General features: G+C 37.2%; 1 protein-coding gene across 1 annotated transcript in view; it reads right to left on the bottom strand.

Annotated features, from left to right (window-relative positions):
- LOC129002939 (lethal(3)malignant brain tumor-like protein 3) overlaps positions 1-13,434 on the bottom strand; it is a 97,947-nt gene extending 84,513 nt beyond the window's left edge. Inside the window, exon 1 of the mRNA XM_054431073.1 lies at positions 13,139-13,434. Within this exon, the coding sequence (XP_054287048.1) occupies positions 13,139-13,193 (55 nt within the window). The 5' untranslated portion in view covers positions 13,194-13,434. The remainder of the gene's footprint in view (positions 1-13,138) is intronic.
- Positions 13,435-13,828: the final 394 nt, after the last annotated feature.

The raw sequence follows: 13,828 nt of genomic DNA, 5'->3' as shown, positions 1-13,828 counted from the left end.
GCGCATGCGCGATAACAAGCGGCGATTAATACGCCTGCGCCGCTCGCTCGCGGCTACCGCCATTTTTAATTGCCTGACCCGGGGTCAGAGCGCTCCTAGCGCTACCTGCGGTCGCTGCCGGAACTGTAATTACACGTCCAGGCCATTCGGTTGTCTCTATCGATAATCGATCTCGTTAAAGCATCAATCGCGCATCGCGGCCTTCCCCGATCCTGATGATGAAAGGTGGATGATCAGAGGATGAACATTGTAGATAATCTAACACCAAGAGTAGGAATCAGCAGGCTGGGGGAAATATTGCATACGTAAGTTTGTGAGGAAATCGTATTCAATTTAGTTTACACAAGTTTGATTCCGGTGATGGAAGGTTGCTCAAAAGATTGAAATTTGTAATTTTTACCTGAATACAATTATAGAGGGAATAGGAATCCTTAGGTGGTAAAATATGTAGCCTACCATAAGTAGGTTCATGAAAAAGCTTGTTCAATTAGTTTGATCCTAATAATAAAGAATGGTATGAGGATTAACGCTTTCCATCGTGGATCATCTTTCATCTAACCATAGGAGTAGAGTAGGAATCTGTAGGTAGGAAAATCTATAACTACTGGATGTTTAAGTGTAAGTGTCAAATAAGTTTGACCACCTGCCCAAATCCTTGTTTGTACAGCATACAGTTATGATAAAAACTATTTTCTTTTCAAATAGGATAGTGAGATAGCAGCATACCTTTTTAATAGTTAGTTTGCATGCAGCAAACCGAATAAAATGTTTAAACCATTCGTAAAGCACAAGCAGGTGATAGAAGTAAGGTTGTTTACCAAAATGAATAGCAATAGAAACTAGTAGCATTGAGGGGGCATGGCTCATAACGGCTTTAAATCTGCTTTGGCTTCAACTACACTGGTTTAGTGTTCCGTAAATATCCTAAATATTAGTTTAACTTAATCATTTGATAATAACAGTAGAGCTGATCCATTGAACAACTCGATGCTATTTAATTGATACCTATGATCCTCGTTGGGGCAAAACCAAAATAGAAGCTAAGAATCTCAATTTGGCTGAAGGGTGAAAATTCGTTACTCCACTGGCTAGAAATAGTAGCATTAAAAGCTAAAGCTTTATTAATGGGAGTAGAGAACAGTAGCCGAGACTGTGGAGAAGATAAAGAAGTACAAGCACAGGAGGTGTCGACCGTCAAAGACAGCTTCCGATGGCCTTACACCATCAACTTCCGGTGACGAGACGAGGTTATATCATTGAAGATTCCTTTTATACATGTGTGTTAACATGAAGAAGAAGTATATTATTTAAAGATGAATTTCTATGCTGAAAATGTAATAAAGGGCCAGTTTTAAAAGTCTTTTTTACAAATTCCGTTTGGAACTTGTTTCGTAACACATTTTGAACTTCCCAATGACTAACCTTAAAATACACAGTGTTATCACATGTTGTCAGAGGTGAAACCCTCCATCAGGTGGGTCGAGGAAACACTGATAAGGTGACCTACTGATAAGACTTGCTTATCATTCCGATAAGGTGACCTACTAATAAAACACACGTTATGTCGTAAAACAGCATTGAAGTGCGACCCGCCTGAAAATGTTGAAACATCTTTTACAGAGAGCAAAACTGCTGTAGAGCAAACTTAACTAGACAACATTTGGCAACTTTTTGACATCTTACCCATGATTTCACACAACAACTAAGAGCGACAGTTGAAATAGTTAGAAGAAATCTACAGAATTGACGAAATTACCTATTGGGTGAAGAAGATTCGGTCAAAGACAAAACTATCCCGTGCAATATGCTGGCATTCAAGGCATTCACAGACGCTTTATTTTATGCTAAAATCGTAATATTGAGCATGATATTCACCATCTTACTATCTACTCATCCTCAAGACTCTTATAATTATGTTTAAAGACACAACCAAGTTGATATCGACGGTTGTAACGGTTGTTGAATCGTAACAAGAATGTGAAGGAATGAGAGGGCGTGTCGAATTGGACAGTGAATGAAACTGAGATGGTTGAGATTTTCTGGTATTTTTTGTAACACCATTGCAAAATCTGGGCAACAGACAGAGAATACAGCCTAGGCCTACTTGATATCCTATGATCAGCAGTTCCAGACCTAGATAGCCAAACTCCCTACTATTGCCCCGAGACTTGTCATGCCCCTGGGGCACCTGACCCCTGACTTGACCTCTGCCCCACATTCCTCAGTTATGACATTCCATCCTGTCTTTCCTTCCTTCTTATTAGACCATTCCTTAGCCTTGCATTCTTGATCAGTACACACCCATATATTATTGTAGTCTCCATTGTGGGAACTATGATGAATAAAATACTAAATTACACATGCCTTATATTTCGATCTAGTAAATTAACCAAAACCAAACTGTCAACGTATTTGCTCATCATGTTAAGCGCTCTTCTCTAGGGTTGTTCTTCGGCTATTCACCTATATGTTGAAGTCATAGGCCAATATGGATAACATGGATTTTCCAGAGAGTTGAAATATTACCGATTGCATTACTATGTTGATTGCGACGTAAGTAGGAAATGATAATACTGTAGCAGCTACGGAGAACAATGTTCATCCAACATGAACTAGAAAAAAAGCTTGAACATCAAATCCTTGATGCAAGAAAAGGCCAACAAGTCTTGAACTATAACAAGATAATTAACTACATGATTAAATTGATTAATAGACCAGACGATGGTTCCCAAATTGCAATATGTAGATTAGGAGGAAGTGTGGAAATCCTCTATGTCATATAAACTATTGTTAAAGCAACTTTACGTTACACATGTCATGGTAGCTGATGTAGAAGTGACCTCGGCAATATCAGTACTTTATCACTGTGCCATGACTCACCCACCGTAACACAACTATTACACGTGGTGGAACATACTGCTAAAATGTCATATTTGCTATAACTGCCTTCCATCTCAAAAAACAACTAGAAGGACAAAACCTATTGTCTGTAAGCAAATTATGTCACTTGACAATGAATGAATTTGTGTGATCTTGTAACCAGTACGGTAACCGGTATGGGTATAGTATCAAGCATACAGAGTGTGTCAAAAGTATATAGTAGTCATGATATTATTGTAAAAACGTCCAGTTCCAAATGGACCTGCTAAAAAGAGGTCTTTGCAGGAAAAAGAATGCACGGGGCATCATAGGGATGTCCTTGTATCCTCTGAGGCGGTTGGATCAGTTTTTCGTTCCTCCTCATTTCTTTGTAGAAAAGTGAGTCGAAGAAAGTCAAAACTGTTCAAGATACAATCGGAAGACGACGGATACAATTGGTTTCTATACACACTTTTAATGCAGATGTGTCGTTTCTGAATTCTTTCTCGTTAAATTTGTGTAATTTGAAAGTCTATTGAATGTCTGTGATGTATTGATACAGTTTTAAAATATATTAACCAAATGACAGCGCTCGCCTTAAAATCTAAGGACTGGTTCGACTACAAGCGAATTAACAATACTCAAAGATGATTTGTCACTGAGCGATCTACTAAATATGCTACAGTATCTACATAAAGGTCGATAATAGATAACAAAACAGAGTTTTCCGCATCCTTCAAAAATCGTGACAAACCAAAGTGACGTACATGAACACAAAACAAAATATACAGCAATTAAAGCAAGTTGTGTTATTTATAGAAATATTTGCCACAGACGTATTACGATTTCTCATAATAAAGCGTTATTTCCCTCACTTGAGGGACTTGCTATTGCTATTACAATACTGTACCAACTACTAGTAGTGCTAACAGATTACTATTACGACCACCGGATGCCCAAATTCAAAGGCCCAAGATTGGCCAATATTTGAAGCTCCATTGGCCGGCTGCTCCAAGGTCATTTCCGGCCCGCCCACCGAGGGGGAGGGGCTCCGCTTGACCAATCGCGATAAAATATAAACAAAGACCGCCGCGATTGGCCGCCGCGCCTCTGCAGATCCCCCGCGCATGCGTACTTCGGAGTTTGCGCTTCCAAAATTTCCCCAAAAATTAATCCGCCACGCCGCCGGGTCGAATCACCCGGAAATCGATTTTCAGAAGCGTTATCGCTAATGGATTTCGTCGCACGGATTTTCCTGGTGTTTGTTTTGGAAAGGTCGTCACCGTCGTTAGAATTAATCGCTGGAAAGGTTGATATCAATTAATTTTAATTGCGGTGTTAGGGTAATGGTCAAACCGGCGATCGGTTTCGGTGATCATAGGCTATTGTTTACTTTGCGATAGAAAATTGCTAAAAACGTTATCGCTGTTGCAATGTAGGGATCGTTTGATTAATAACTACTAGCTACTAGACAGTTGATTAAATGACAGTGGGTGAGGCTGATAATTATGGTGTGTAAATAGATTAGGTTTAAATCTGTAAATACTTAAATGCTAAAATTGGTTTGTACAGTTAATTTTAAAATAGATGGTGTGGATGTATTATCGTTTGAACTCTGACTATAATATATGGCCAGCGGTACGTTACCGGACAATCTTTTGACGGAATCCATCAGACTAGATCCAGCAACGATGGAGAACTCAAGTATTCCTGTGGCATTAACATCTTGCCGATAACTGTTCTATACCTATAGCATTGACTTTATATCTCTAAAGTCAATGCCTATAGTCGGGACCGCGGAAGTTGGCAGTTGGCGGCAGCCAATCACAAGTCAAGACTAGTGCGACGTTGCCATATCGCCCGTTGACGACACTAATTAAAATACTAAACGATATTTTCAAATCAGCTGGTATTATTAGATTTGGCAACACAGCACTGTCCTCATTGGCTCCTTTGAAGTCACGTGGTAAATAGGCTCACCTCTCCCAACTGCAAACTTTCGTGGTCCCGGCTATAGTAGCATAATAGTGTTTTTATTTAGATATGTATCAAATAAAAGTATTTTTTGACACTCGTATCCACGTTATAGTTTAAATATCATTTGTTTAGTGAGGAAAGAAGCTAAATATATCTCCGTTACAGGCTACGACAGCAAACCTGCAGATTAAGCGAATTTAGACTTACCTGATTGGATTTTCTGTGAAATATTTCTTTTTTTATTGAATTATCTATTCCCTAGGCCTACTTAAATAGACTAACGAGCGCTAGGTTTGCTGCTACAGGGAAAGATATAAGTGTTCTTGTTATTATGAAATAAACAAATTTGTCAAATTATATCCATAAACAAGCAAAGTCCAACTGCTTATACTGTATTTTTAATTTTTCCATAACTATTTTGCTCAAAACTACGCCTGACGCCTTAATATATTAAACTACTTGTTTTTAAATAACTTTATGTTTTAAGGGAGGAAAATAGATTTTACCCAATGAAACCCCATGAAGAATGTTTTAAACGTACCAAATTTAATCAAAATCGCATGATTTTTCCTAGAGTTATCGTGCTAATGATAGCCCACATAATTATTATATGAATTTTACCAGATGGTGTTTATGGCCTCTATGGACTACAAAACAAAAAAGTAAACCGTTCCGGTGTCACTAGGTCTTACCATAAGACCTACGGTAATAGCTTATTATCTAAATGAGTATGAGAAATAAAAAAAAACCCAAAACCTGTAGTAACATAAATACATTCGCCAAATCATTATTATCATTGAGATATGCCCATAAACAATCAATTAACAGCAATGAATTAACTCTCAATAAAATATGAGTAGTTAGTACTGCAGACAATGCACAAATATAGCCTAGAGGAACAAGTGTACCCTATTATGCTAATCCGATTAATGGAATATTTTTAAACTAAAAAAAGTGGTTTAAGAGCAAACATAGATTTTTGGGTAAATCACCCCATGGTTGAATCAGCCATTTGTAATCTCATCCAAAAAGATGTCGGCTTACACTTTTGATCCAAACTTAACCGTACTTTTATAATTATCGTGTAATTTATAAAGGCAACACACACCAAAGACATTATGCTCTATCGTCCTGTATATAGTATAGCAATGGGTCGTAAAGATCGAAGTAAAAGCATGACAACTAAAATATTATACTTAGGTAGTATACTATTGACTATGAATAGTACAAATCGACTTCTTGTGCTCTAACTACAGTATCGTAAAATGGTTAGCATGTTATGTGAACATCATTGGTTCGGTGACAGAGGCTGTTTGGGAGCTCGAGCAAGGCCGCACTAGATATACTCGAGCCCAATTTTTTGTGTGTCGAAACCGCTTGTGTCGAATGAATACGTGTTTTCCAATTCCATGGACAAAGATAATATTAAAAACTATAATTGTTTTTCCTACTATTTTAGGGACAACTTGGATGGTTATAACTAAAAGACAAGCTATTCTATCATGTTGTATTTCAGTTAAAATAGTTTTAAAATAAGTTACACCCAAAAACTAATGGAACTAATATCAGTACTTTCATCAGCATACGGATGGCAAATCTTTAGGCCTAAACGAGTTTTAATCAATCTGAATGCTTAAAAAACATTTTAAAGTATTTGTAGCAATCATTCTAAAACAATTATATGGTTTAGCCTGTTTCAAACTGTTCTATACAGTCTAGAGTTTAGTGACAGTTGGGTTGGTGACGGTGACAGTGGAGGGGCGCGGTTAAGATAATGGGGTGTTAATTGGTAGACCTGTCACCTGAGGTCATTCTATACCAACCTGACAGCACGAAAATACACACACCATGCCACGTGCAACAACTACCCGGCACTGGTCACTGCTTCATATGCTAGCTACACAATCCAACGTCAAGCTAACGCTAGATACAGTATCACTTTAGCAACGTACCTTATGTACGTATTTTATGCCGGACATATAGCAAAATGTAGAAAGATAACCCGTCTTTTTACCAACTAATATCAGCTGTTTCTTTAGCCAGAGCAATTTACTTAGCATATTGTGCTACATGTTTAGTTTAAAACCATTTAAAACTTATTATACCAACTTTTAGAGCTGATATCTGATAACTAGCGAGAATTATAACCAAACAACCGTAGAAAGTTTCAATACTACTGTATATTACAAAAATCTACCACCGACACAAATTCCTTTCACCGTAACTGTTTCAAACCCTCCGACCTTTGCTCTGCAAGTAGCTCCAATCCTCCTTCCTCATTTACCGCGACGCTGCTTTCACGTTAAACTGTCCTATCAGCCAATTTTATTGTACCGAAACGGGTGAAAGCCTCATGGTCCCCGTGATCCGCATCCGGCTCGAAGGACCATTTTTGTCCGGCGCCAAATGTCAGCGGCCGACCCCGGGGCGCGCATTTTGGCGCCCGCGGGAAAGGTCGGAACGCTTATTATATTTAGGAGGTCCACAGGTCCGATGGGATGATACGACGTGCGTTGTATGGTGAAGGGGCGAGATGATCACAAACGAAAGTCTATTTACGTGATACCTAAGTACTTTAGTGTTATGTCATACATAAAATTGGAGATTGGTTAGTGGACAAGTTCTTAATACATTAGACTGCCAGAAAAACTATTTTGATTGCAACTTTTAATTGTTTGATTCAATACCTATATAGGACTGTAAAGAAAAATTAAGAAATCAATCTGCAGCTAGAGCACAGGTGATTTCAGATAAACTGTTATATAATGGCCAGCATAGGTAAAGGAAAATGGAAATATATTTTTTCCTTCCAAAGTATCCCATGCAGTAGTCCTTATTGCAGCATTTTCAAAACAAATCACCTGCTCAGCACCTTAAAAATGGTTAAATATTTTAGGTGCTTTTAAAATTAGGTTTACGAGGTGTAAGACTTGAAATTCTTTCTATTTTGCTGTAATATCCTGCTTGATAACCATCCTGCAAAAAATTAACATCAAAAAATCAATAGATCATAAATGATTGCCAATTACTGCAGATCAAGAAGAACCGAAGATGTATATGTGGGCCACAGGAAGTGGCAAAGTAAATAACTATCATGACAGCTGGCAGCCGTGACGTTGTCGGGTAAAAATAGTTGGCGACCCTACAGGAATAACACGACCTCAGGGTGAACCGTGAGCAGACGACGGAAATAGCAACCACCTGTCACAATGTAGCGTGAGGAATACAACTGCTACAACGGTTAAATTTACACGACAAACATACAGGCTAGTCTCAGTCACAATGGAGGGCAGGTGAGGGGGCAAAGGTCGTGGCTCAGCCTTGCTGCTGTCTACACACCATAGTCACGTGACCTGCTGGGCCATCACCGTCATATCTACACGACCAACAGACCAGGCTAGTCTCAGACACAATAGAGGACAGGTGAGGGGGCAAAGGTCGTGGCTCGGCCTTGCTGCTGTCTACACACCATAGTCACGTGACCTGCTGGGCCATCACCGTCATATCTACACGACCAACAGACCAGGCTAGTCTCAGACACAATAGAGGACAGGTGAGGGGGCAAAGGTCGTGGCTCAGCCTTGCTGCTGTCTACACACCATAGTCACGTGACCTGCTGGGCCATCACCGTCATATCTACCAGACCAACAGACCAGGCTAGTCTCAGACACAATAGAGGACAGGTGAGGGGGCAAAGGTCGTGGCTCAGCCTTGCTGCTGTCTACACACCATAGTCACGTGACCTGCTGGGCCATCACCGTCATATCTACACGACCAACAGACCAGGCTAGTCTCAGACACAATAGAGGACAGGTGAGGGGGCAAAGGTCGTGGCTCAGCCTTGCTGCTGTCTACACACCATAGTCACGTGACCTGCTGAGCCATCACTGTCATATCTACACGACCAACAGAACAGGCTAGTCTCAGACACAATAGAGGACAGGTGAGGGGGCAAAGGTCGTGGCTCGGCCTTGCTGCTGTCTACACACCATAGTCACGTGACCTGCTGAGCCATCACTGTCATATCTACACGACCAACAGAACAGGCTAGTCTCAGACACAATAGAGGACAGGTGAGGGGGCAAAGGTCGTGGCTCGGCCTTGCTGCTGCCCACTCAGTTCGCCTACTCACTCGTTCCAATGTTAGCCAAGCTTTGAACAGGCTCTGCTCACAACAGGTCAAATAAAATAGTATTATGCTCGCACCATTACTGATTTCTTACCCTTTAGCAGTGTTTTTATTATTGTTTTTGACACTGATCACATTTTAAAAGTAGTATGGTTTGCTTAAAACTATATAAACAACACAATTTACTGAAATTTACTCCGGCAATAATTATAGCGAACATGATGTTGGCCTTATCGTAGACCTCATTGCATTTAATTTGTTTCAGGCATTTTTAAATCTTTATACCCTTTCTCCCACCAAGGCTAAAATTTCAGCAGAAATATGAGTAGGCCTTCATTGACTTGTAACTTAACAATTTTAAGTTTACGCCAATTGTTAGTTAAACTACACACATTCGTTTGTGATACCGACGCACTCCTAAGGTGCGTATTTCAGCTGGATACTATTGCAGGGTCCACCCTGCAATAGTATCCAGCTAAAATATGGTTTTAAAATGTGTGTGGGGTGTTCTAAAATACTTCATCTATGCCAATAACCGATACAATTTATAATTTTGTATAAAATATCGGGTGTACACAAATTAACACATTTCAAGACATAAACTACTCGTAGGCCTACATCATTAAATAGTGAACTACCAGAATAATAATTTTCAATGCAATGTAAACATTTTCAATTGGTTTATTTGAACCGTTGGTTGCAAAATAAGAAATAAAATAAAATTGCTTCTTAAACAGTGTACAAAATAGCATAATATAGCCTAAATACTCAACAAGCAAATTAATGCAACTGATCTCAATTTTTACGCGATAAACTCGATCATAAATTCACAAGATTTTGTTTTTGTTGTCTTTTCTCCCCCTATATAGAATAGTATACTGTACATGCATATATTATACGTTTATAGATATTATTTATCCCCCCCCCCTCCGATTATATGTAGAAATTATTGTTGTTGGTAATCATTTTAAGGATGGTCTCCATGGCCCTAAAAAGTGGGTTTCGAAGTGATGAGTGTGCGGATGTGTATAGAGCTACAGACCACACTCGTGGTCTGATTTTTAGACGATTTAATATGTAGATACCACGTATATACTAATCCATAGTATCTCTAGACGTACATATTTTTGGAAGTTTTGAATTCTGTGATTGTTCACTAAAATATTTGAAAATTAGGAATAAATATTGACAAAAACTGCTCGAACGATGTTGACAAACATTTAGTAGCCTATGTTATAGAACAGACTTTTAAAATGTAAACAAAATGGTACAACCCCCATTGCTGCAAAAATTACAGATCAAAAGTTATTGCAACTTATGTGATCTTCCCAATTAAATATAACAGTTACTCCCACCGCTTGCCCATGATAAGGGTTGTTGACAAGCTAATGGAGGAAAGTATGAGTCAGATTGCTACATTTTTTATTCCAATTCGGTACAACAGCTCGAATTCCTCCTCGTGCTGTGTTCAGCGCGGCGGTAAGCGCCTGAGCGTGCTTATCTTCAGGTCGTGTTATCAATGTAGTGATAAGCGGCGCGCCTGGGCGCTCACACCTGTACAACACCCTGGGCGCTGGCTCAATCCAAGTTTCATCACTAGCTTTATTGACTGTATTTGTTTCCTACAATTTTATTGGCAGGATTTTGTTATGTGAAGGAACGGTCCAAAACCTTAGTCTTTTATATGACGTAGATATTATGTTACATCGTTGATAGACTAATGACAAATGGCATCTGGTATTTACGACTAAGGTTGGAAATTGAGAAAATTATAAAAAATCAAACAAGGATCAAGTTATAATCTGGGGTTTTCCCGTTATATTACGCCACAACAAAATACACCCCTCTCTTTGACCTTCATTTGAGCTAGGCTAACTAATCTAAAAAAATTGTGCAAATTGTACGTCTCCTTTCCAAAATGCTCCCACACGCAAATAAATTATTTCCCCAGTGCAATAATATATCTTTTAGTTTTAATTGAATAATTATATCATTGATAGAGGGTGTTTTATTGCGAGAACACATATAATGTAACACAAAAGAAATATCTATATTATAAAGCCAAGATCGAATAAGTCTCAATTTTTAAGAATCTTCCCCGTAAAAGTTTCGATCAACCCTCTCCTAAAGGTGGATAGAACTCGATTAAAACGTTGTATTCAACCACATTCAAAATATTGAAGATGCATCAGCTTTAATTTTTAAATTATTATTTAATTGTAATTTTTTATCAAGTATTTTTACAATCCGTTCTTATACTAGAACATTACGTTTGATTTTGTTTCTGTACATACTGTATATGTCTTCCAATTGTTTACATGCCCCATAATATTTAAATATGTTCATTATACATATTTATTTTACATGTTTATCAGCCTAAACATGCTCATTTTTACAATATTAAAACATGGTAATTGATGTTGCAGACAAATATATGTTACTTATGTTTACGTGGAGGATTCAAGAATCATTCAGTTTGGAAGTGGCATTATGGGTTCCAATTAATAAGTAGTAGGTATTTTATCCGCAAAGTGTTTAATGACATAGCTATTGATAAAATTGACTTATCACGAACAAAATCCTAATCATTCAGCAGTTCGCATTGGATGAGGCATTGGAAGGACCACAATATTTATATATTCCCTGTATTCTTTCCGCGTCACGGAGCACGGGCAGAGCAATTAAACTGTATTTAGAAGACTATAATCACAATTTAATAAGCTCTTTTTTCTTTCAAAAAATCTGTTTAAAAAGATAAAAAATTAAAAAAGAACGTCAATATTTTTGTCCTAGAGATAAAGAGACCTAATATATCTCCGCATCGCATGCGCATATACTGGAAACTGCAGTAAGATGAAAAATAATTCGCGTTACCGTACGAGGGTAAACTCACGAAATAGGAATATTTATTTTTTTTATCGTAATGTAGGTATAGTGTCAACCATTTTACTCACTTGGCCACAAAAGTAGAAATGTAGTTGTACTATTTTAAATCAACCAACCATATTTGTAACTATGGGTGAGGCGAGATTATTTATCACTGTATCGTTTTCATTTTCAAATATTTTAACCTTGTTATTAATTTATAAAATCTTTATCAATTGTTGTTACTCTTTGTTGTTGTTTTTGTATAGTTCTTAATGATTATTTCTTTCAATTAATTGTGTTCTTTGTTATTGATTATGAATATTGATTGATCATCTTCTTAAATATTAATTATCTTGTAAACCCACTGGTAAAATGGTGTTTGCCGTTAATAAAATGAATTGAATTGAGATAACTTTGATTTACATTTTATGTATATTACTGTTTAATAAGCTTCATTGTGTAGGTAGTAAATTACTTGCATTGATTCAATTTTAGTTAATTTTATTTTATTTTTTAATCAACGTCGTGACTGCCGATTTAATATATAGTGATCTATTTTTTATTATTATCCTTTACCGATTTTGTAACTTTGATTACAGGTCTATTATATTTCACTTTTGTATAAATTGATTTCACACTCATATTACCGTAGTTAGTTTGTCAGTCTTTACTCTAAACTTAATAAATAATAAGTTACTTTGTTTAATTTTTTAAGAAACTTAGCCTATATAATTATTTATTAACCCACCGTTTGAATTTATTTATTTATTTATTCTTTCAACAAAATAAAATTTAAATAAAAATAAAAAAATAAATTTAAATATATTTAAATTAAAATAAATAGAAAAAAAATAAAATATAATTTAAATATAATTTTGAATTGTAGCTCTCCCACTTTTATTTCTCAAAAAATTTTAATATGGTGATGTAAAAAAACACAACGTGCAAATTGGATAGCAATAATTACCTTTCCAAAGTAATTCAGAAAATAAAAGTACTATTTTGATACCGTTCTTGTTGATAACAACGGGGGCGAAAGCGTCTAACGTAATTTTTACGGGAAATTGAAAATAGTTTATTAATTAATTTATCCATACAAAAGTGTGTTAACGATTTTACTTCTAAGTTAGTCCAATTAACGTCACATTTTTTACAATAGATATATTTAACAAATTGCACCAAACTTAATACTTACTAACCTTTTTTACACAAAATTACACGGTCAAATATTAAAAAAATTAGATCGGGGAATGTCGATTATTAACAAAAAGATTTACAATTTAATTTTAAAAATCTAATAATTACCTGAATAACACCAAGCCGGCCAAATCACTGGACTGACCGTGTCCACTTCACGCATCACACCACCTGCAGTCGAAACTATCGACTACACAATTCACAAAACTATCACCACACATCCAGTCAACACAAAAGTACCATAAATACACTCACTTATGCCCTAGCTAGTCCTTAACACTGTGAAAAACACTCCAGTCTATATCATAACGTACACAAAAACCTCAGAAAACAAAAAGTGAGGTTATGTTTCACTCGCGATGTTCCGTAATCCGGCGTTCCGCGTACAGGTGGTTCTCGTTCGCCGGTCCGACGGCGAATGGCAGCACAGGTGACTAACTCCCCCCCTCCCCCCCTTCACCTGTCCACCTGTCACAGCTACCTACACAGACTGTCCGCTCTATTTTATTTTCTTCTTTCGGGTTTATATTCATTAGGGCGCTGCCCGCTGCCCTGAATCGGAAAATTGTTCGGCTGTAACTCAAAGGTATTGACAGCTGTTGAATATTGTTCGGATCAATCGGAATTGGATTGTGAGTTTTAATTGACTGCAACGAAAGTTACCAATGTTTTGAATGAATTCGGTATATGGGATGGTGTTTGTTTACAAGTAGTATTACGTTGATTTGATTATTTTCCAGTGATTTCATTATCATATATGTAACGAGTGCAGGAATGTAACTTGAAAAGAGTAAGCAC

Source organism: Macrosteles quadrilineatus, unplaced genomic scaffold (assembly GCF_028750875.1).
Source record: "Macrosteles quadrilineatus isolate MER2022 unplaced genomic scaffold, UCM_ALF_1.0 Scaffold_9__3_contigs__length_116548681, whole genome shotgun sequence".
In the NCBI taxonomy this organism is placed as follows: domain Eukaryota; kingdom Metazoa; phylum Arthropoda; class Insecta; order Hemiptera; family Cicadellidae; genus Macrosteles; species Macrosteles quadrilineatus.
This window is presented reverse-complemented; position numbering and strand designations above follow the sequence as displayed.